At 41.0% G+C, this 20882-nt stretch overlaps 1 protein-coding gene and 1 long non-coding RNA gene across 3 annotated transcripts in view; one reads left to right on the top strand and one right to left on the bottom strand.

Moving 5' to 3' along the window:
- Positions 1–560: 560 nt before the first annotated feature.
- On the bottom strand, positions 561–7135 carry LOC122162533. 2 transcript variants are annotated; one of them, XR_006169578.1, is made up of 3 exons: positions 6386–7135; positions 4415–4620; positions 561–2483 (listed from the first exon to the last, which is right to left on the bottom strand). It is a non-coding gene; the product is annotated as an uncharacterized LOC122162533 (long non-coding RNA). The 2 variants fall into 2 exon arrangements; XR_006169577.1 differs by lacking the exon at positions 6386–7135 and adding an exon at positions 5664–5814.
- A 673-nt stretch (positions 7136–7808) lies between these two features.
- MAN2A1 (mannosidase alpha class 2A member 1) overlaps positions 7809–20882 on the top strand; it is a 115066-nt gene continuing 101992 nt past the window's right edge. Inside the window, exons 1-2 of the mRNA XM_042822838.1 lie at positions 7809–7984; positions 19852–20112. Of these exons, the coding sequence (XP_042678772.1) occupies positions 7850–7984; positions 19852–20112 (396 nt within the window). The 5' untranslated portion in view covers positions 7809–7849. The remainder of the gene's footprint in view (positions 7985–19851; positions 20113–20882) is intronic.

The raw sequence follows: 20882 nt of genomic DNA, 5'->3' as shown, positions 1-20882 counted from the left end.
TTCTTCGAGTGGAACCATCCCTCCAGTTCCTTATCTGTGACATGTTCCCTACATCAAATCCATGTCTCTCAAATTTAGAGACAAGGATATCACGTAAGACAGTGTAAAAAGTTTTACACAAGCCCAGGTAGATTATATCAGTTAATTTTTACATTTTGCCCATTTTTGTTTATCTTCTCCTTTTAAAACTTTATGGACTCTCAAGGATTGGGCTGCCCAACTTCTACTCTTAAATTAATTGATTGATTGATTGATTGATTTTTGTTGCTTTGTACACAGCCTTACAGACTAACAGCAATTTTTCAGAACCGTAAACTTGCCTAAATATTGTTTTATAATCAAATGGCATAACAAGAGAAAAATGTACTTCTCAAAGGTGACATTAATTTGTAAGATTCCTTTCCTGACGTGGATTTCAACTGACTTGAAAAGAGATCAAAGGAAAAAATAAGAACCAGAATATCATCAAGAAGATATCATACTATATTTCTACAATAGTGAATATTTGTTTTCATAGACAGTAAACAACAGTAAACATTAAATACATATATTTTGTTCCATATTGATGACAATGCTCCAAGAAAAATAAAATTTTTAATATATGTCATGATTTAATTAGTTTGTGCACACAACAATAGAAGCATCTGACATATCCTTACTGATGTTTGTATTTGAAGTTACAATGAGTTATCTCTTCAGATAAGGGCCTAGATCTTCTGTAGAAGTTGAATGATTTTCTACTAATGTGGACCATGAAATAAGACATATCCATAAACTCACACACACATGTTCCAAAGCCCACCAAATATTCAGTCACAGATGTACTCCTTGGCCAAACTGGCTACTTAGGCTTTTACTGCAGAAACAATAACAAGACAGGTGAGGATGTGCTCGGCTTTTCTCCTACAGCATATAGTTTAAAATTAATGTATTAAAACATTATTAAGGTTCCATAATAATTAGGTTTTCCTGCAGGTAAAAGTTCAAAAACATATCTAAAAAACACTCTTCACAATCCCAAAAAGAAGCCAAGCTCCTGAAAATCCTCATTTAGGGATGATGCATGACTCTAATGCATTTAGTCTTTATGTGAATATAGAGGACTATGATGTTTGGCTGATTTTTTTCTACATCGTAGGCTAAGTAAAATAGTACAGATCATATTTTTTAACAAATGTATAACAGCAAAACATTAGCTTAGCTTGGTTTATACTAATTTATTTCAGTAGACTTACAATGATAAAAGACATTTTCTAAAGTAAAACACTAATCTCACTTAAAACTGGCCTTTTTACAAGTGTGACATTTATGCTCTGAAGAACATTTTTGTCACTGTTTTGTTTTGAATATTCATTAGATATTGCTTAATTAAAAAATTTAACTGATGTTTCTATATGACTTCTTAAATTGTAGACACTGCTTTTTGCTTTGATGTTGCTAATGCAGAAAATTATCTCCATCCATTAATTGTTGCCTTATTCTCTTTAAGCTATGCTAATACTTAAAGATTTGCAGTTGCCAGAATGGTTTCCCAATTTTGGGTAATTCTGAGAATAATCAGAATGATGCTGTATTCTTTATCTCTCATTAAACATTAACTTCCTATTACGTTTCTTAGAGATGATGTTTATTATATTTAGTGTATCTGGAGATACAGAAGGCTCCCTCCATCTGCTTTGGAGGTGTAAACTTACTATTATAAAATGCCCTTCATAACTATTTTTCTTGAGATTTGAGTTACATGGAAAAGCCCATGACAAATTTTGTCCTACAATGTTTGTATAATCTTTCCTTAGCTTAGCCTATGTTTTACCTTTAAAACCAATGCTGTTTTGTTAATAACAGACTTCACTACTTCTGTGCTTCAAATTTATATTATGTTCAATATGGAGTCAGTACTTATTTTGAGAAAAAAAAAAAAGGAAATATAGCTATTATATATAGCCGCAGCAGATACATTCTTCATTTTTTTCTTGTGTTTTTATTCTACTGTATTTTTAAGAGAATATCCATATAATTAAACAAAAGCCTGAGTGAATAAAGAAAAAGCAGATATCAAACTGTAATCAGCAAAGAATGAAACCACTGCTTCATTTTGTAAAATAAAATAAAATAAATGTTTAATGACTCAATTCCTCTTTGATGAAAAAGCTTGTTGAACAGTTTTACTGTTATTTACGTTTTTGTGTTGACCAGTCCTTGTGTGATTTCTACTGTGGAAGAACTTCAGTAAGTTTCATGTGGGTCCACCCGCATTCATCCACACTCGCATTCCTCTGTAAAGGTAACTTATTGATTTCATCAGGCACCCTCATTCAAGCAACTTTATTGCTAGGCCCCTGAAAATCCAGCTATTCTGATTCAACTCACTACAGTAGGGCTTAAGTAGTGGATTCAGTTCTCCAGAAGAAAAGGGCTTTGTTACAGCTAGTGGTCAAATTGGTCATCCATTAGGAAAGATGAATTATATGTTCCATAGAAATCTGGAAGAGAGTAACAAACAGCATGTGGTGAGAGGGAACAAACAGTTCTAATCTGACCTGTGAGAATGGTGTGCACCATTATTAGCAGGTGTCAAGGCAGACTAATAAAAAACCTCACACAGATTTGAAAGAGTCAAAACTCTTACATTTAGCCTTGTTTAGTCCTATTTGTTTTCAGTTTACTTCAGTTTTATTTTTTACTCTCCAAATAAGAAAATGTTAAATAAAGACAGAAACTGCAAACATATATTTAAAATCATACAGTCTATAATTAGTTGGAGGCAAGTACAATATGTAAAATGTAAAAGTTCTTAGCAAGAATCAAATTTCTACATCAATTCACTTTAGATGTGTTACCAAGAGGATGCCAACAAATTACATTACATTTCCTCAAAGATATGCATTCTCTGCAAATAGATCTTGAAGAAAAAAACAAAAGCAGAAATTTGCATTACAAAAGTTTAAAGGACAAACAAAATGGAACTGCCCACCTTTGCTCTATATTCTTGTTTGTGTATTAGAACTACAGAAACCACCACAAGTTTAAGCAACTTCCCTACTCATACGTTTTCAGCTATACTTCAGCTCAAGTTAGATGAGGCTTCACTAATTCCCCAGGGATCCCCTCAGCTATGCAGTGTATCAAGATCTATACTAGGCCAGTGCAGTCTAATTCTAAAGTCAGGAGTTTAAATACACATACACTTGTTTAAAATTTACATGACTTTGGTCCTTGTTTTAATCATATCATCTAATGCAGTATTTAAAAGCAAGAAAAGAAAATTGATGTAATTGAAAGCAATGCCTTATTTTGCCTCATCAGTTACTAATATTTTTGAGAAGAATAACTTGACTGATTGGAATGCTGATTGATTTTTTGCAGTCTGGAGCTTTACATATTCAATAAACGCAAAGACTGGCAAGTACTTCTACATGATACTAATACCAGGCAATGAGGCACTGCAGAACTGTTTTCTGGTAGATTTTTCATTTGGATTTAAATAAAAGTGATCGATCTGACACTGAGGGAACACATAATGAAAATAAATTAGCTTGACAGGAATGTGAAAGTTTACTGGTTTAAATAAAAAAACAAACACGTAAACAAGCAAATAAATAAAGGGAAGAGAAGGGAAAAAGGAAGAAAGAGAAGATGGGGAATGGGGAGGGGGGGGGGAACTGAAATAGTGGCAAAGGGGGGAAAGGGAACCTGCCAAGGTAGCCAAATGTCTAAGTTCCTTAAGAAATTCCTGAGACCAATTGAAGTTCTCAAATACAAAATTTCTTGATTTCTTTCTGCCCAGTTCAATTATTATGATTTTAAAACACAGTGATATACTTACTGAAGTATTTTAAAATAGACAGGCTATTCTAAATTTCGTGATTTGAAAGTCATCAACTTGGTGTGGAAACAAATTTCTGTCAGTAAATGCTTTCACAGACTTTTGTTGTTGTTGATGTTGTGTTTTTTTTTTACAATACTGTTACCAGCAATAATTATAGTTTCTCTCCTAGAATGGAGTATACTTTTTTTACCTGAAATTCTGTGATCATTACAAGTACAGAAGCTACCAGCTGGTTGGTACTCACACATCTATATTGGTCTGAAGCTAAATATGTTGTGGCATGTATAGTGATTCATCTGGGCATGAATACGGAAGTAAAAGTAGTAAGCAGAAATACTTATAGAAATGCTATGAAAGTATGATGAGGTTTCTTAATGCAAGGTTTGTTAATGATTAATGTTTGTCGCTGATTTCTGATACTACAGTAAAACAAAGCTGAACCTTGTCAGAGGTCACTAAGAATCAAATCAGTTCATCCAAGCTTGTCAGCAGACAGTGATTTTATCTAACCAGTTATGTTTAACCTGGAGGAAACGAGAACTATTGATTACCTTTGCACTGTGGTTTTTACTGTAGGCTACTTACAGTGAGACTTCCAGGATGAAGCATCAGCCTTCCTCTGATCCCACATCCCCTGAGTGCCACAAACCTTTTCTTCTTGGTTTTCACTGTCTGCCTCCTTGTCTCTTCAGCATGGATGTAGATGTCTGAAGTAGGGAAGCTGCTTCTTGGGCCATTTCCCTTGCAATTCATAGGAGACATGCAATAGCTGAAGAATAATTTGTCCAAGTCTGCAAAAGAGGTGAAGAATGTTTGCAGGACTTAATGGGTCCAGGGGTGCATGTGAAGTAGAACCTGGCATTGAAAATTCAGAATATTGGGGAATTTATTGTAGTTCTAAGAATAAGGCTATTTTTTTTTTCCCATGAAAATGATACTGTACAGAGATTCCTCAGCTGCTGATTTCAGTGCACTGCCTTCTTACTGGGTATCAAAGGCACTCCAGAAGAGCCCCTTTCAGGCATGTTTTGAGCTGCTACCATCCGTTGAAAAAAATTAAAAGCTTACTGTGAACTATACAACGCCTTTTTCACAACAGTGGTTTTCACCTATACCCAACTCTCATAACTTATTTGTGCCAGGCATTTTCCTCTGTGAATTGCTTTGACTAGGTCTATATTTCTTTGAAGGACAACCTTACTTTCTATTATACCAAAAGTTTCATGAAAGCCTGGAGTAAAAAAAGAAAGCAGAGTAGGCAGCACCAAAGTCTTCTTCCCTAGTCACAGTTGGGCAGCTAAACCTGTGGATGTGCCCGACCAATTTATGTTTGTTTATGTGGCTCTGAAAGATCAACCACTGGGATGACTGTGACAGTTTTGTCTCCCTGATTGTAAGACTTGGACTTGATCCATGTTGGTCAATTCCAGCTCAGGATATTCTATGGCTCTGAGTTAACATGAAGTTGAAAGGAGTTACAAAGTTAAACCCATGTAATATTTTCATATTTTCCTTTTTTCTTCCTCCCTCCCTCCCTCCCTCCCTCCCTGATGTCTGACAGTCAATGGTTTATGGGCTGATTTGGCATGGTTCCGTGACTAGTGGGGCAGAGGGACCTGTGGATCTGCACCCCAGAAAGGGATAAGGGGAAAAGGATAGAGAGATGGGCCTAAAACAAAGCAGCGGCAACGATCTGAGGAGAAACAAACTGATTTACTAAACAAGATATCAGAATGCAAGATAGCACACTATAATACAATACAACACAATACAATTAGAATTGAAGGTAATAAATCAAATACGAGAGAGAGTGTCTGAAAGCTGAAGGCCTTACTCTAATGCCGAGGCAAGACATGTGGTTGGGATGGGCAGAAGGGAGGAGAGCCCAGTCCTGTGACTTTGCCAGGGATTTCCTCTCTTCTCTGAACACGAAGTCCTCTGGGGTATGCAGTTCTTCTGCTCTTCTGGGACAGGTACCCAGAACTGGAGCATTAACTCTTTAACTTCCAGTGCACTATGTGATGTTATGATGTAGAATACCAATAATCAAAAATCATAAAACCATGACGCTGACCCCCACTAACAAACTGACAAATGGAGAAAGAAGCCCTTCTATTTATGTTCTGTGTGCGTCTGCCACTAGAGGGGGAATAGAGCAAATGTGAGCAGGTAAGAGCCATGTGTTACATACAGTCCTTTGCTTAGCAAAATGCTAAGCGTTTCAAAACTCCCGTGTTTTATTCCAGACTCTGCAAGAGACTCACCAGCACTGTCCCTCTGTTAGACTGCTGTGCCCCCCCCCGCTGTCTTTCACCCTGATCTGCCTCATCTCGAAACTTGCAGCTGTTCCTAGTCAGCGCTCCTTGCCATTTCTGCATAGCCCCCACCCTTTTGTCCATCCCCTGTCCTATCTCCACTGCACAGCTCCACCCTTCAGCCTTTTTTGTCTTCCCTGGCATTACACAAAACGGTCCTTCTGAACTGAAAGGCGGTCTGTGCGCAAAGCGGCGAACAACTCCCTGCCCCCACTCACCCCATGGCGCATTGCACCCCCACCTGTGCTGCAGGAGAACTGCGGGGTCTGCGCATCCAGAACCACCCAGCACTGTTGCACAGCTTTGGAGAGCTGATCTGGGTCTGCAGGGTCTGTGAGACACTGCAACATGTTCTCGATACGGAAAAACTTGATGAAGATTTGACTTTCTTGGATCCTTCAGAAGACTTAATGTTATTGGTCAGATCTTCTACAGTTTTAAAATCTTTAGTGGGATTTTTGTGGAAAAATAATAAAAAAAGAAACGCCAGTGGCTTTCAGACTTCAGATCATGGGGATACCAGAGCTGCATGGCAAGAGCACACACATGCACTGCTAGAGCTTTCAGCACTGGCGTGGTTCTCATTAACAGGCAGCGTGTCCCAACTAGTTCCCCAAAGCGTTATTCCGACAGAGGCGCTGGGCACGGAAGCCTTCAAATCTCACAGAATCATATCAGTCAAAATTAGGAACTAAACATGGCCGCGGCGGAGGACAGGCACCCTCAGCGCTGGGGCCCCCACCGCTGAGCCACGAGGTGCATCCGCTGAAGCTTGTTCGAATGTGGAAAAAATCGACTCAATCTGGAACTTGGGGCGATCCCATTCGTCTGCGTAACACTAAACGGGAGGAACAGCGTCAGTACAGCGCGCAGCCCTCGTTCTGACAAGTCTCTGCCGAGCACCGAGCTGCCGTCGACAACGGCTTAGGACGAAAAACTCTCTTCCCCGGTCCTCTCCAGGCAGCGCCCCGGGGACGGCCCCCTGCTCCGGTCTTCCGCACCGCTGCCCTCTGCGGGTGGGGCGCGGACAGCGCGGGGCCAGTGCCCGCGCGGCGGAGGAACAGCAGCTCCACCCCCGAGGCCGGCGCTCGCCCCCTGAGCCCCGGGGCGGCGCGGTCCGTTCCAACCCAACCGATCCGCGGGGCGGGGAGTGGGGGCGGTGCCTCTCCCGTGACCTGCTCCCGGCACCGCCCACCCGCACGGGGGCGGAGCGCGGCGCTCCGGCGGTGGCGGGGCCGGGTGCTGGCGGGCAGGGGTTCCTTTCGGCGCGGAGCGTGTGCGCGGCGGCGGCCCGCGGTGCTTCGGCGGCGGCAGCAGCACTCCGGCCGCGGGGCGGGGGAGGAGGCTCTAGACTCCGGCGCCGCTTGCCGGTGGCGAGGAGGAGCGGAGCGGCCGGAGGAGAAGGAGGAAAGGAAGCGGGGAGCAGCGGCGCTCGCTCGGCCCGCGGCGTGCCGCCGCCACTTCCCTGCCGGGTGCAGCCCGAACCTGATCCGCTGCCGGAAACTGCCGGCTCGCCTCCGGCCGCGGCGCGGGGCTCCGGGCGGTGCTCTGTGTCTGGCGCGGGGGGCGACTTCTCGCACTTCTCCGGAGAGCGCTCGGGGCTGCCCCGCCGGAGGAGCGCCGTTGCCGCGGTGCCGCCGCCCCCCGGCGCGGGGGCAGAACTTTCCCGCGGCTGCACCGTGCGGGGCGGCGGGAGCGCGGCGCGATGAAGCTGAGCCGGCAATTCACGGTTTTGGGCAGCGCGGTGTTCTGCGTGGTGATCTTCTCCCTCTATCTGATGCTGGACCGGGGACACTTCGACCACCCCAAAAGCCCCCGCCGGGAGGGCACCTTCCCCAAGGTGAGCGCGGCGCCTTCGGGCCGCGGCGGGGCGAGGGCGAACGAGTGCCCTTCACACCGCGAGGGGAGAAGGCGGAGGGGACGGGGAAGCGAAGGGGGATGGACGCCCACTTCCTGCCCTCGAGCCGCTACGCCGGGGGTAGCGGAGAAGCGCGGCTGCGCTCCTCGGCGGCGGCCGCGGCGGGGCGGGTGGGCCCGCGGGGCAGGACGCGCGGTGCCGCCTCTGGGCGGCGCTGCCGAGCGCGGAGCGGGCAGGGAGGGGCGGTGCTGCCTCCGGCGGCGGCGGGGCTGGGGGCGGCTGAGGGGGGCGCGGGCTCGTCGCGAGCCGAGCTCGCGGCCGAGGCGCTGGTACCGAAAGAGGAGAGCTGGAGGGTGAGCCTCAGCGGCGTTAACAGGTGGGCTGGGGGGAACGCCGAGTTCGCTGGGGCCGCCGTTGTCACTGAACGTTGGTTTGGAGCCGGAGGTGGCCCGCAGCCGGCCGCGCGGTGTGGCTGTTGGACAGAGCGTGTCTCGGTGCCTGCATGTGTGGAAAGCTAAAAGCTACGTAGTTGTAGTGTTAAAATAGGCTTCTCTATTTGCAACAGGAATTAAAGTATTTTGGAGAACACGCAGCGTGCTATGCAGGAGGACAGAACTGCTGTGTGTAAAGAGTTTTACGTTCTTGCAGTAGTAGACCAGAATTACAGGAAATTGGGAATTGAAGCTAACGTTCGTTTTGCTTTCTTGTATTCTGCTTGGGAAATTAAACAACTGGAAGTGTCCTAGTACAGCAGTGAGGTATCAGGTGGAACTCAGAAGGCATGCCAAAAAAGTAACATTTTTCTGATGAAGTAACTAGCTTCTCTTATAGTGCAAAGATAATAGCTGACACCATTTTATTTTTGGCCAAGTTAAAAGCCTCAACTTCAGTATAGGAAAGGACACAGTTCTGTTTCTTGGAGTTGCAGTTCAGAGGTCATCTACTGGCTGTTTTTGGAACTAGGAGAACAGGAGAGAAGTGGAGAAGAAAGACCAGACTCTTGCAGCTGCATCTGCTTGTTCTGTAACTCCAGCAGGAAGATGATGTGTGTGGTACCTGTAAAAGCTTCTGTGACTGCTGTTTTGGTGATGCAGTCACTGCCGGTATTAGCACAGCGTCTCATGTCTTTGTATCACAAGTTGAGTTTAATCCTGGTAAAGAATAGAATAGGAAAGCACATCTCTTTTTATGTCATGCTTTGATTTCAAAAACTGAAGTGAATGTGGGAGATCGACTGGATATGTTCAGTTTTCCATTGTCAGTATCTTGCAGTTGAAATTCCAACAATGTAACATTGGTCTTGTGGTGTAGAGTCTGGTAGAGGAAAACATTCTACTGTCTGTCCTCCTTCCCCTCTTTTGAGCCCTGATTACTTTTTTCTGCCTTTTCCAAACAGAAATCCCTTTGAAGCTGGTTGCTCTCACTGCAGAATTCTCTGCCAGCACTGTTTCACTCCTTCTTTTGGGTGAATAATTACCCTTTTCCTTCCTACTGCTTTATCCTTTGTGAAGGTTATATGTTATGCTGATGGAACTTTAAAAACTGGAATGCTTCTGAGCCCTATCATGCATCAGCTTAACGTTGAAATGGAAGATGAAGAAGGGCAAGGGAAGCTACCAAAAATATTTGAGGAGAATATGCTGTTTTAGCTTACAGGAAGACTATGTCACTGTAGCATTTCCTGAATGCTGTATTCTGTATGGTAAGTGAAACTACTCACAGATGTAAAAACTTCAAGCAGGTTTTGTGTGTGGAAAGCTTTGGCAGCAGCATATTGCATGTCTGTGGATACAGGAGGACATTTTTTTCATGATGACAGAGGTCAGTTTATTTCTTACTGGTTAGAAAAAGGAATTGAATTTTTTTAATGACTTTTTTTGATAGCTTCACTTTATCTTTTTCTGATCTGATAATGTGTTGGTTTTTCAACTTTGTTTCAGCTTTCTTACAGCTCTGCCAGGAGACCTCACATGTCCTGAGGGTTACCCTTCCTGACGTGTGTTTTATGTAACCTCAGAGGACAGAAGTGGGTACCAGTAGAAGCATCCTCCTCTCTAAGCTTATAAATGTGTCTATCTACACTTCAATTTCGACCAGAATTAGAGCTGGGATTTTTTTAGCTGGCAGTGCCTGTTATCTGCATTACTTAGAGAATGTGGTACCTAGTACCGGTGGTAAAATGCTGATAATTACTGTTCAGATTTCATTTCCACAGTTTCTTCCGGGTGCTGCTTATTGCATGGTCTCATGATAGTGTCCATCAGACTGAGGCTTGTGAACCTATCTTCTTTCAGCTGCGTCTGCTGTTGTGCTCAAGGATTGCTCTTCCTGAGCTTGATTTCTAGTTTGAGAGTTCAGGTAGTTGCTCAAGCATGCCAACAGAAATAATTGCCAAAATAATTTTGGGAGGAGCTCTCCCAAGAAGCATAAATATCCCTAGGCAGATGCCTTTACATGTTCTCTAACTGAAGTGCTTGAAAATGCTTTTTGCTGCTGTGTGAAAGAGAATCTGTGTCTGACTCAGGAGGTGGTGATAATATCTTCTGTTCAGGGGCTGAATTTGCAAAAGCTGGCTTTGGTAGTCACTTTCAAAGTGAATGTTGTCCATGCACCATTGGAAAGTGGCATTAGGGAACTGTAATAGAATATGAACTAATGAGATAATTTATAGCCTTGTCATCACTAATGGTTCATTTATCAGAAGATCTGCATGTTGCCGTAAATAGGAAGTCCCTGAGAATTTTGAGAAGATTAGGTACCTACAGTGAGAGATTAAGACTTGCCTCTCTTCTGATTCCAACATGTGACTTCATGGGTCCTGTCTGATTGTTGTGAATGTATCATTCTTAACATGGCCGTATCACAAGCTCAGTCTTTTTCTCATAACTTGTTTGTAGCCGCTATAGGATCTCTTCTTGCTGTATTACACCATGGACTCTGGTATTCTTCCACAGGGGTTGTTTCCTTCCTCTCCCATGCTATTTTTCTTTATTTTCCCTCAGTATCACTCTGATGTGGATCCAGTCCAGTACTGTTAGCATGACTACTTCCCATTAATGCTCTGCTCTGGAAGAGCATTTGGCTTAAAATCTCCTTAGAGAGCTTATCAGCAGTTAATAATGACCTGCTCAAGACAGCTCAGGCATTGCTATGTACTTACTTTAACATTCTCATTTTAGTCAAGTGTTTTTACTATAATGGTTATGCTAGTTATATAAGTTCTAGAGAGTAACAGTAGAATTGCTGCTGCATACCTTTCCCATTCCTTCACTCCTTTAAGTAAACAAATAGAAGCTGCTGGGGAAAGTACCTCCTTTTGGTAAGGCTGTGTGAAAACATCTGTGGCTGTGTGAATGGAGAGGAAAATGCTCCAGCTATCAGTTCTTTGCGTTTAGAAAGCTAATGAAAGATCCTGAAAGTGAAAAGGACAAATTGTACAGCTGATTTGCATGCCTACTGCCCTGCCTTGAAATAGGATGCTTCCTGTCTCAAGACATACAAGGATGCTGTGTGTTCTAACATCCTGTCTCAGGATAGGAATGATGTTTCTACGTTGTGCAGAGCCAAGCTCGAGGTGGAGGAATAGCCTTAGATGCATTTTTTGTATTATTATTGAATCAGTCCTCAGCTCTTACCACTGTGTAAATCACCTAGTGGAATTTACAAAGGAAAACAAAAAAAAAGTCATGGTGTATACTGCTTCTGTCTGTAATAACAGAATTCTCTGAAATAGCTTGTGACTGTCTGGTGGAATGAGGTTTTGGAATGGTGCTTAGTTCTCTGCTGTCTCTTGTGCACTGAGTGTCAGGGACAGGGGATTCTTGGGCTAGAATGATACAGCTAAATAAATTTCAGTCAAATCAAGTCTGAAGTGGAGCAGCTTCACTTGGAGATCCAGTGTTACTGTATGCAGATGAGTACCAAATACGAATAAGCACATATTAATTATTTTCTATTTTAGATTCAAATAGGAAAAATCATTAGCCTAACTGCTTATTTTCTCAACTAACTTTACCTTGAGCTAGAGTAAATCCATGAAAGCTGTTCATTTACAGAAGCTGGTGGAGTATTTTTTTGATTCTGAATTTTGCTCGACTTAAGCATTAGAGAGCATGGTGCACTCTTAAGACAAATAAATACATTAAAAATCCAGTGTTTCTTAAATTAAGTGGAAGATTTATTTGGGGGCAAGAATATTTTTGCTTCAGAAATATGTCCTTGATATAGTCTTCACTCTTGTGCCTGTGCAAGTCAAAGCAGCAACACAACAGAGCATCCTCTCTTGCTACTTGGATGGTGATGCTCTGAGCTTGGAACAAAGCGTTTTTTTTTCTAACCACTTTCAGATAGCTTGCTTTTGGCTTTTATGGGACATGTCCCCACCGTGTGCACAGATGTTTCTGGAAATATGTTTTTGTAACTCATATCTGCCACAATTCTGGTTGATAACCAGAATAGGATGGAGTAATTCCTCCATTTTATCTTAAGTCTTTCCCTTAAACTTTATTAAAAGGAAAACACAAACATATTGCAACTTTGATCCTTAGTGTTTTGCTGCTTTTTCTTTCTTTTTTTTTTTTTAACAGTCATTTGCTGAATCAGATTCCTTCTGATAAACCCCTTCCAATCTCCCAGTGCATTATTATTTCAAACTTGCTCCGATATTCTCATGTATGTGAAATGCTTTTATTGGCTCTATAGCTGCATTGTCTTGAACAGAGATGATGAAATACAGTTCTCTAAAAGCAGTTGGCTTGTTCTTTCATTTCCTATATCCTTCCAGCAAAGGATTAAGGCCTGGCTGTTGAGGTTACTACTAAAGCTTCTCTTCTGGCTTCCTGTTTTTGAAGCATCCATGTCATGCTTCATATATTTTTCAGAAAAAATACAAGTAGTGATTATTGCACTGCGCAGTGTTATTTCATCTGTGCTTACCAGTTGCTTGAAGGTAATACCACTTGGCTAAAATATAAATGATACAGTTTGGAGCAGTAATAGGAGGAAATTGGGGCCAAATACATGGCAGAAACACTGGCATTTCCCTAAGGACTGAACAAAGGCATCTTGTGAGCTTTGCTCTGGAGTTACTGGTAGACTAGTAGTTCCTCTGCTGAAAGGCTGCCTGCCTTCAGTTAGCCTCAGTTTCCTTTAGGAGCACAGTGCGTTGTCAGCTTGTGCTCCATGGTTGCTGTGCCCCTGTTCTGTGCTTTACATAGCTCAGCTCCCTTCAGCGTTAGCAAGTCTTTATGCCTTTTGCTTTTGAAATCGCAGAATCACAGAATGTGAAGGACTGAAGGGACCTGATATGCCAGAAATACACATCTCAGCTGTAGTTTTGCTAGACATGTTGTAGTGAAGTAAGTGAAATCAGTGGCTTACCTAAACTACAAATACATACCTTTTGTTGCTTCATGTTCTTATCATGATCTCACAAAAATATTTCAGTGACCTCAATTAGAATAGTTCTCTGAAGGCAGGAAATTTTGCCAGACCAGTCTGGTAGCCTTCTCTGATGGAATGACAGCGTTGGTGCACAAAGAAACTGAAGTCATCTTCCTGGACTTTTGCAAGGCCTTTGACAGGGTCAAGTGCCACATCTTTATCTCTGAACTGGAGAGATATGAATTCAGATTTGGTGAGTAAAGAATTGTTTGGAAGATTGCAGCCAGGAGGTCGTATTAAATGGCTCTGTGTCCAGGTGGAAGCTGGTGACAAGTGGTGTCTGCAAAGGGTCCTTCTCAGGACCAGTGCTCTTCAGCATCTTTACCTGTGACATAGACAGTGGGAATGAGTGCATCCTCAGAAACTTTGCTGATAACTCCAAGCAGAGTTGTGCAGTTGATATGATGGAAAGAATGCTATCCAAAAAGACCTATACAGGCTTGAAAAGTGAGCCCACGTGACCCTAGTGAGGTTTAACAAGATCAAGTGCAAGCTGTTGCACTTGGGTTGTGGCAAAGACAGGGAGAAGAACTCATTGTGAGTGGCCCTGCGAGTACATGGGGATCCAGTAGACAAGAAACTGACAAGAGCTGTGTGTGCTTGCAGCCTGGAAGGCCATTGGTATCCTGGGCTGCATCAAAAGAGGGGTGGCCAGAGGGAGAAGGAGGTGATTGTCTCTTTCTTTTCTGCACTTGTCTGGAGTACTAGGCTTGGGCCTCAAAACAAGAAAGATACGGAGATGTTAGAGATGTCTAGATGAGGCCACAAAGATGATTCGAAGGCTTGAACACTTCTTTTATGAAGAAAAATAGAGGGAGCTAGGCTTACTCAGCCTGGATATTGGGGCACCTCATTGTGGCCTTCTAGTACTCGAAAGCTTTGAGAGACAGGCTTTTTACATGTTCTGATAATGATACAACGTGAGGGGAATGGCTTTAAAGTGAAACAGGAAAGTTTTAGGTTAGATGTTAGGAGGAAATTCTGTACTCAGAGGGAGATGGGGCATTGGCACAGGCTGCCCAGAAAAGCTGTGGATGCCCCATCCCTCAAGGTGTTCAAGGCTAGACTGGATGGGGCCCTGGTGTAGCCTGATGTAGTGGTTGGCAACCCTGCCCATGGGAGCTTGGAACTGGAATGATCTTTAATGTTCCTTCCAACATAAGCCATTGTGTGAGATCATTAAAAAGGTTATTTAGGTAATTTTCGCTAATAAAAATAAGTCTTCTGCTCAGTTTAATAAATGCTATAAACCTTGACTGGTGCTTGTGACTGATGTTTGTTGTTTTTTTCCTTGTGTTCAATCTTGCATGCCCACCGCCCTGTGCTGCAGACTCTTTCCCTGACCCCCAGCTCCCCTCCCCTGGCACAGCTCCATGCCTTTCCTTGGCCCCTGTCGCGGAGCTCAGCGCTGCCCTCTGCTCCCTGTGAGGAGCTGCAGGTGCCACAAGGCCTCCATTCAGTATCTGCTGTGGGTTGAACACAACCAGGGACTTCAGCCACTCCTTGCACTCCTTGCCCTCCTTCTCCACCTTCATAGCCCTCCTTTGTATGCTCTGATGTTTTTGTGCCCATGGATTGTGGCATCCAGACCCACACCCAGTGCTCCAGGTGAGGCTACACAGTGCAGAGTAGAGTGGGCCAGCCTTTCCCTCACTGGCTGGCAGTGCTGAGCCTGATATACCCAAGGGTTTGGTCCTCTGGGCTGTGGTGGCACACTGCTGGCTCTGGTTCAGCTTGCTTGTTGATCCTTCATTGCGCACAATGTTTCATTGTATTACTGGACTTTCCTCCTTGTGCTGGGTAATGGTGTGCTCCTTTCTGGAGAGAGTCCTTACTGCAGTATCAAATGCAAATAGACTGGAACAAGCAGGAGACGGTGAGAAAGCAGACTGTTCTGGAAAGTTTGGGTCTTGAAAAGATTAGAAACATAAAGAAATGTCACTCCTTCATATGATGGTAGGAGCAGGTTGTTCAATGCAGCTAATGCATGTTGATTTTTTGATTTTTATTTTTTCCTCCCAAATGGGTGGAGGATTAATCTGGGTTATCTTCACTTTGGACTGAAATGAAATCCAACCCTGTGTAACTCTGGGGATTCTGAAGAGATGAGATGTTCGGGTCGAGCCATTCTACCAGAGCAGCTTTACCTAGCTTCAGTACTGCTGGATTTGTTGGTACCTTCTCTGTATAGAATCACAGAATATCCTGAGTTCACACAGTAGTATTTATCATCACTGTGAAGTGAGAGCTATGTTGCCTTTCTTACATTTAAGTGAAATTTTTATTTGTATAGCCCTTCAATATTTGAAAGTAGTAAAAATGTCTTTCTTTCATTTCTCTCCAAAGCTACTGAAAAGTAGTTGACTGGCTTTATAAGTCAAGTGATTCGCGTAATTTCACACTGCATTTCCTTATGTAAAATAAGTACATAGATCCATAGAGAGGTGTTTAGTTGTCTCCATTTAGACTGAGCAATAGTTATCCAGAAAGCATATCTCCCATTTTCTGTAAGGTTGAGTGTAACTCAGAGTCTTGGAAAAGAACTGCTTCTGTTCTAGGAAGAACTAATGCTGTAAACTCTGGGCAAAATCTGCTGAGGCTTATGAATTATACAGCAATCCATGTTTTGCTGTCAAGTATTTATGAAGCCATTTAGACTACAGCATTTCAGGTACAAGTGAGTAAGATAAAATTAATGCATCTCTGCTTAGATATTAAAATAAAATAAAACTACCCTCCATTTCCAATACGTGGAAAACCTTCTAACTTAATTTAGAAAAATACACTAGAGTATGATGTTAGTGATCAGTAGAGATCCTATGTGTTTTATCTTCTGTTTTATCTTTTAATTAGACTTATCTGTGCTCTTGTAACATGTTGCTAAACTGTTTTACTGGTAAATTGATATCAATCAACTGGCAACTAGCAAATGGAGCAGTGTAAGTCAGCTACCTTTCTTGATTAGTGTTGAAGCTAAATTCCATTTGTGTTGTTTTCATTATCTTGAAGGTTTATTGTGTTTTTCTTGTTTATCTCAAATTCTACAGTAATTTCATTATCAAATACTACATTTTAAACTTTGTCTACTCCTACCCGCTAAAAATGAGTAAGAAGAATAGGTGAATGTAGACTGGAGGGGAAAAAAAAAAAGCTTTTGGTAAGGGTTCTGTATGAAATTATGAACAAGAGAATGGATTCTTGACACTCTCTCTATTTTTATACTAAATGAAATATGGGATCCAATTTTAGTTTGTGATACTGCTGTTTCTTAAAGTTAAATCCAGTAACTGATATACTGTATAATGAAAATTGAAAATATCTTCAAAATCTACAAAGACTTGGTTACCTGTCAGTTTTAAATTGGATACTTCATGAGGCTGTAGTTAAATATTCTTTGCTACAGCTTATTATTTGATGTTTTCTCTTCAAGCTGAATTATTTCAAACATCCTGTTTGAAATGTTTGTAAGAGAGACATGACACATCTCATAATCTTTGGAAAAGAAAGCAGATAGCTTTAATTAATGTCTGTTGTTTGTTTCCACCATGGGAGGTTAGGTAAAGATTTCTATCCCTGAAGATGAAATAATTACGTGCTTAATATTCTCATAAAAATCACTGCTCTTCAGTGTTCTAGGTAGACTTGAACTCTCCACCTTAAAAATAAATTATTGATGGAAATTTATTACAATATATAAAATTATTACTTGAAGATGGATGGGGAAAAAAGTTACTATTTCTTTGGATACAAGAAGCAGGGAACTTGGTTTTAAAATATTTTTGCCATATAATACACTGTAAAATGCTTGAACATACAGATATTTTAGGGTTGAAAGTACAGAAATTTAAGCAAAACGTCTATCTTATAAGATACATAACATGATCTCTGACTCTGGAAGCTTGTGCCAGAAGCTGGCAGTATATGCCAATGGAAGGATGAGTCTAAACATGCATTCAGTGTTATTTTTTTAAATGTTCTGTCTGCTGTTGACTGATCAGAAAGTACTCAGCTAGATGACATGAGGCAGATTAGCGGTGTAGTCGGTGACAGTTGGATAGTTGGTGGGCTGTTGGTAATCACAGTAAGGCTCTTGACTTGTAGGCATAGGTAAAGTATTTCTAGAACATACATGAGTGAGAAGATAAGTTTTAAACAGTTGTATGTTTTTACCGTCGCAGAAGAAGAAAGTATAGCAGTGAGATAGGTGTGAGTAACATTTTCACCGCTTAATCATTTGATAATTTTGAGCTATAATCATACACAACGAAACAGGTAATGGCTACAGTAGATGATGGCTATATTTTAGCTTTTTAAGAATGTAAATACCAAAGGCTATGTTGGGCAGCCTTTATAGTCTGAATGGGTATTATTTTATACTGTTCTTTCAGAGGGGCATAACAGGATGTTATCTAAATGTAGAAACTTTTCCATGTGTTTTTTTTTTTTTTTTTTCTCTTGAATAAATCAGAAAGGGAAAATACTGATTTTATAAAATGCGTACCTACAATATTTAGTATTTGTGAAAGACTCGTTGTTTTTTCTGAGCCACTAGGGGGCATGAGACGACACTTTTTTTTTTCTTTCTTTCTTGCGTCCTGTCATCTGCATGTTGAGCTCTTGTTCTTTATTTTATTTTGTAAGTTTCTAGTATATGACTTCAGTCTGTCTTTAGATTCTAGGGTCTTTGCCCTACATCTCAGTTAACATAATATGGATCTATTGTCAAGATGCATGTTTGTCTTTTGAGAAGCAGTAAGGTTTTACATGTGTTATTTTAAAAACTGTTACTGTTGTTTTCAGGATGCATAAAACTAAGAACAGAATGAAACACTGAATCAGCATTTTTGTACAGCTTGGAAAATGAGGGGACAAAGTTACCAGCTGTAAAATTTAAAAATGACTAAAACTTCTGCATAATTACAAAGAACTGCTGCGGAGATAAAATTACAGAAATGACTAGTAGAGCTCAAGAGGATGACTAGTATCTTGTTCTAGGGGATGCATTTTCCTACAGACTTCTGAAACTCAGCAGAATTTAAAATACAGTGCTCTTCTCAATTTTAAAAGAAGGCTTAATCCCTTGCAAACTACAGAAGTTGGAATTAGTTGACTTTTGAACAAGGCAATTTGTACATTAAGCAGAAAATGGAAGGCTCTAAAGTGAATGATTGTCATGGGGGGAAAATGTCTAATACACTGAGGCTATTGCTGATGCTATTCTATTCTACTTCCTACTTTCCATAGGAAAGTGTTTAACTTGTCATTAAAAGCATAGATCACAGAAGGATTGTCTACTGCATGACTGTTATTTGTATTTTGTGTAATGGGATTTTGTTGCAATTACAATGTCTTGATGAAACAATGTCAGACACTGTATATTTTGGGGTGTGTCCACAACTTTAAAAATAGGAAAAAACCACTCAATTCAGTTTTGTCTTCTGTTATTGTTATGTTGAAATATTTCTGAGGAAGGAAAGAAATTTTTATTAAGATTAAATAACTTTAAAAACGTGTTAGGTAGTATGGCACCTTGTGGCTGTGGAAAAGCTAACACATTCATTGTTTGGAAAAAGAAAAAAAAGCATACCCAAAGTGATTTGGAATGGGTGGCTAGTACATCAAAGAGCAGTACCATTCTAGACATCTTCCTCTTTTGTGCTATCTCCAACAGTGTGCTAATTAAATGCCATAAGTTGCTATGTGCTGTAGGTCTGCACCTGTCCTTCCAGGTTACTTTTGAGCTCTCTTGACTTTTTTCAGTGCGTTGATGTTATCCTCTATCCTTCCGTTTGTGGTGCTCACTAGAATCATCTATGGAATCCTGTTCTCCAGCAGCTGAATATGGTATTCTAAGTGCAGATGCCATTGGCTTGAACTGTCTTTTACAGAACAGTATTGATTGTCTGATTATACTGATTATTAGAATATTCAGCAGTTAAGGAAATCTTTTTTTGTGCTTCTGTTGATTTCTCTCCACATTTCACTGAAAATAAAAAATGATATTTATTGAAACATTTCAGTTGTAGAGGGAAAAACATAAAATGTATTCATGTCTTGTTAATTCCATCATGCGATGACTGTAAAAAAAATGGCTTTCCCTTCGGTGTTCTGATGTGGTGGCAAATGAAATATTTTTTTTTTTTAACATCTTTAATAGACTTGAAAAATTTGGTTTTTGCATATCTGGTACTTGAAACAACATGACTTCTTAGGAATATTTTCACATCTCTTTTGCTGTTTTTTCATGTTCTGAGTGTACTTTTCTTGTGATGGTTTGATTTCTGCTTTATTTTGTCTTTATATAAAACACAGAATATTTTTGTGATAATGTTACTATTGTGAAATTGACAATAAAAATATCAAGAGTAGTCTGAGAATTAATTAAATTTGCATTCTTCTTTATACAGGGCCAGCTTTCAATATTGCAAGAAAAAATAGATCATCTTGAACGCCTTTTGGCGGAAAATAATGAGATTATTTCAAACATACGAGATTCTGTGATCAATCTGAGTGAATCAGTAAAAGATGGTCAAAAAAATCCAGTGGCTATCAACTTCAGTCAAGGATCCCAGTCGGAGCTCTTTCCTTCCGCTCCCACTCTGCTGTCAGTTGATTCTGAGGATTGTTTGTTTGCTTCGAAAAGTGGAAGTCATAGTTCAGATGTGCAGGTAAGCAGAATGTCTTTCTCCTCCTAGCTGCCATTACCTCTTATAATTCTGAAAACATCTATGTACTGATAAAAGCCTGCAACTTAGCCCCTTACCTAAGATGTAGTAGAACTGTTCAACTGACTGTTGATGTGTTTAACAGAAAATGTTATGAAACTTCCCTTCTACCTTCTCTAAACTGTCTAGAAACAAAATATGATAATGATGACCCAGCATGTCAGAGTGCTTTAAAGTTCTTAAAAGCAAACGATCCAGAATTAATCACTGCTTTTTGTTGTGCAGTATCCTCAGAAGTTCTTAGAGGCTCTCAGATTCATTCCTATTTCCTGAAAATCTTGTGAAGCTGATGTAGAATAATCTGGGAATATTAATCTGTATTTAAACGGATTTTACGTTTTAGTGATACGTGTGTAGATGGATCTTGAAAAGAAGATGAAGCTTGATTGACAATTGATCATTTGTAACAATTTCCAGTATTGTGCTCTATTTTGAATATTACTTGTGTATTTTGGCATTCTTGGGCATCTCCAGTTTGTACAGACACTTTTCTCGGAAAGGAGGAACGTATCCCCTGTCGACTGGCATGAACTGGTCAGGATGGAGTTTCTAAAAGGCAAATTTTTCAAGCTGAGTTTATTTCACTTTCTGATGCTGCCTGTGAGTTCATTGACTCTTATGTATTCAGTTTTAATGCAGTGTTTCAGGAGTGCTAAGAATACTGTGTGAAGTTTGTGATCTGTACGGTTTTTGAGATTCTTGTGGGAGTGCTA

Source organism: Centrocercus urophasianus, unplaced genomic scaffold (genome assembly GCF_019232065.1).
Source record: "Centrocercus urophasianus isolate 14NV4802_14NV808 unplaced genomic scaffold, USGS_Curo_1.0 seq_21, whole genome shotgun sequence".
NCBI lineage: Eukaryota > Metazoa > Chordata > Aves > Galliformes > Phasianidae > Centrocercus > Centrocercus urophasianus.
Note: the sequence above shows the minus strand (reverse complement) of the source record. Positions and strands in the feature narration are given on the sequence as shown.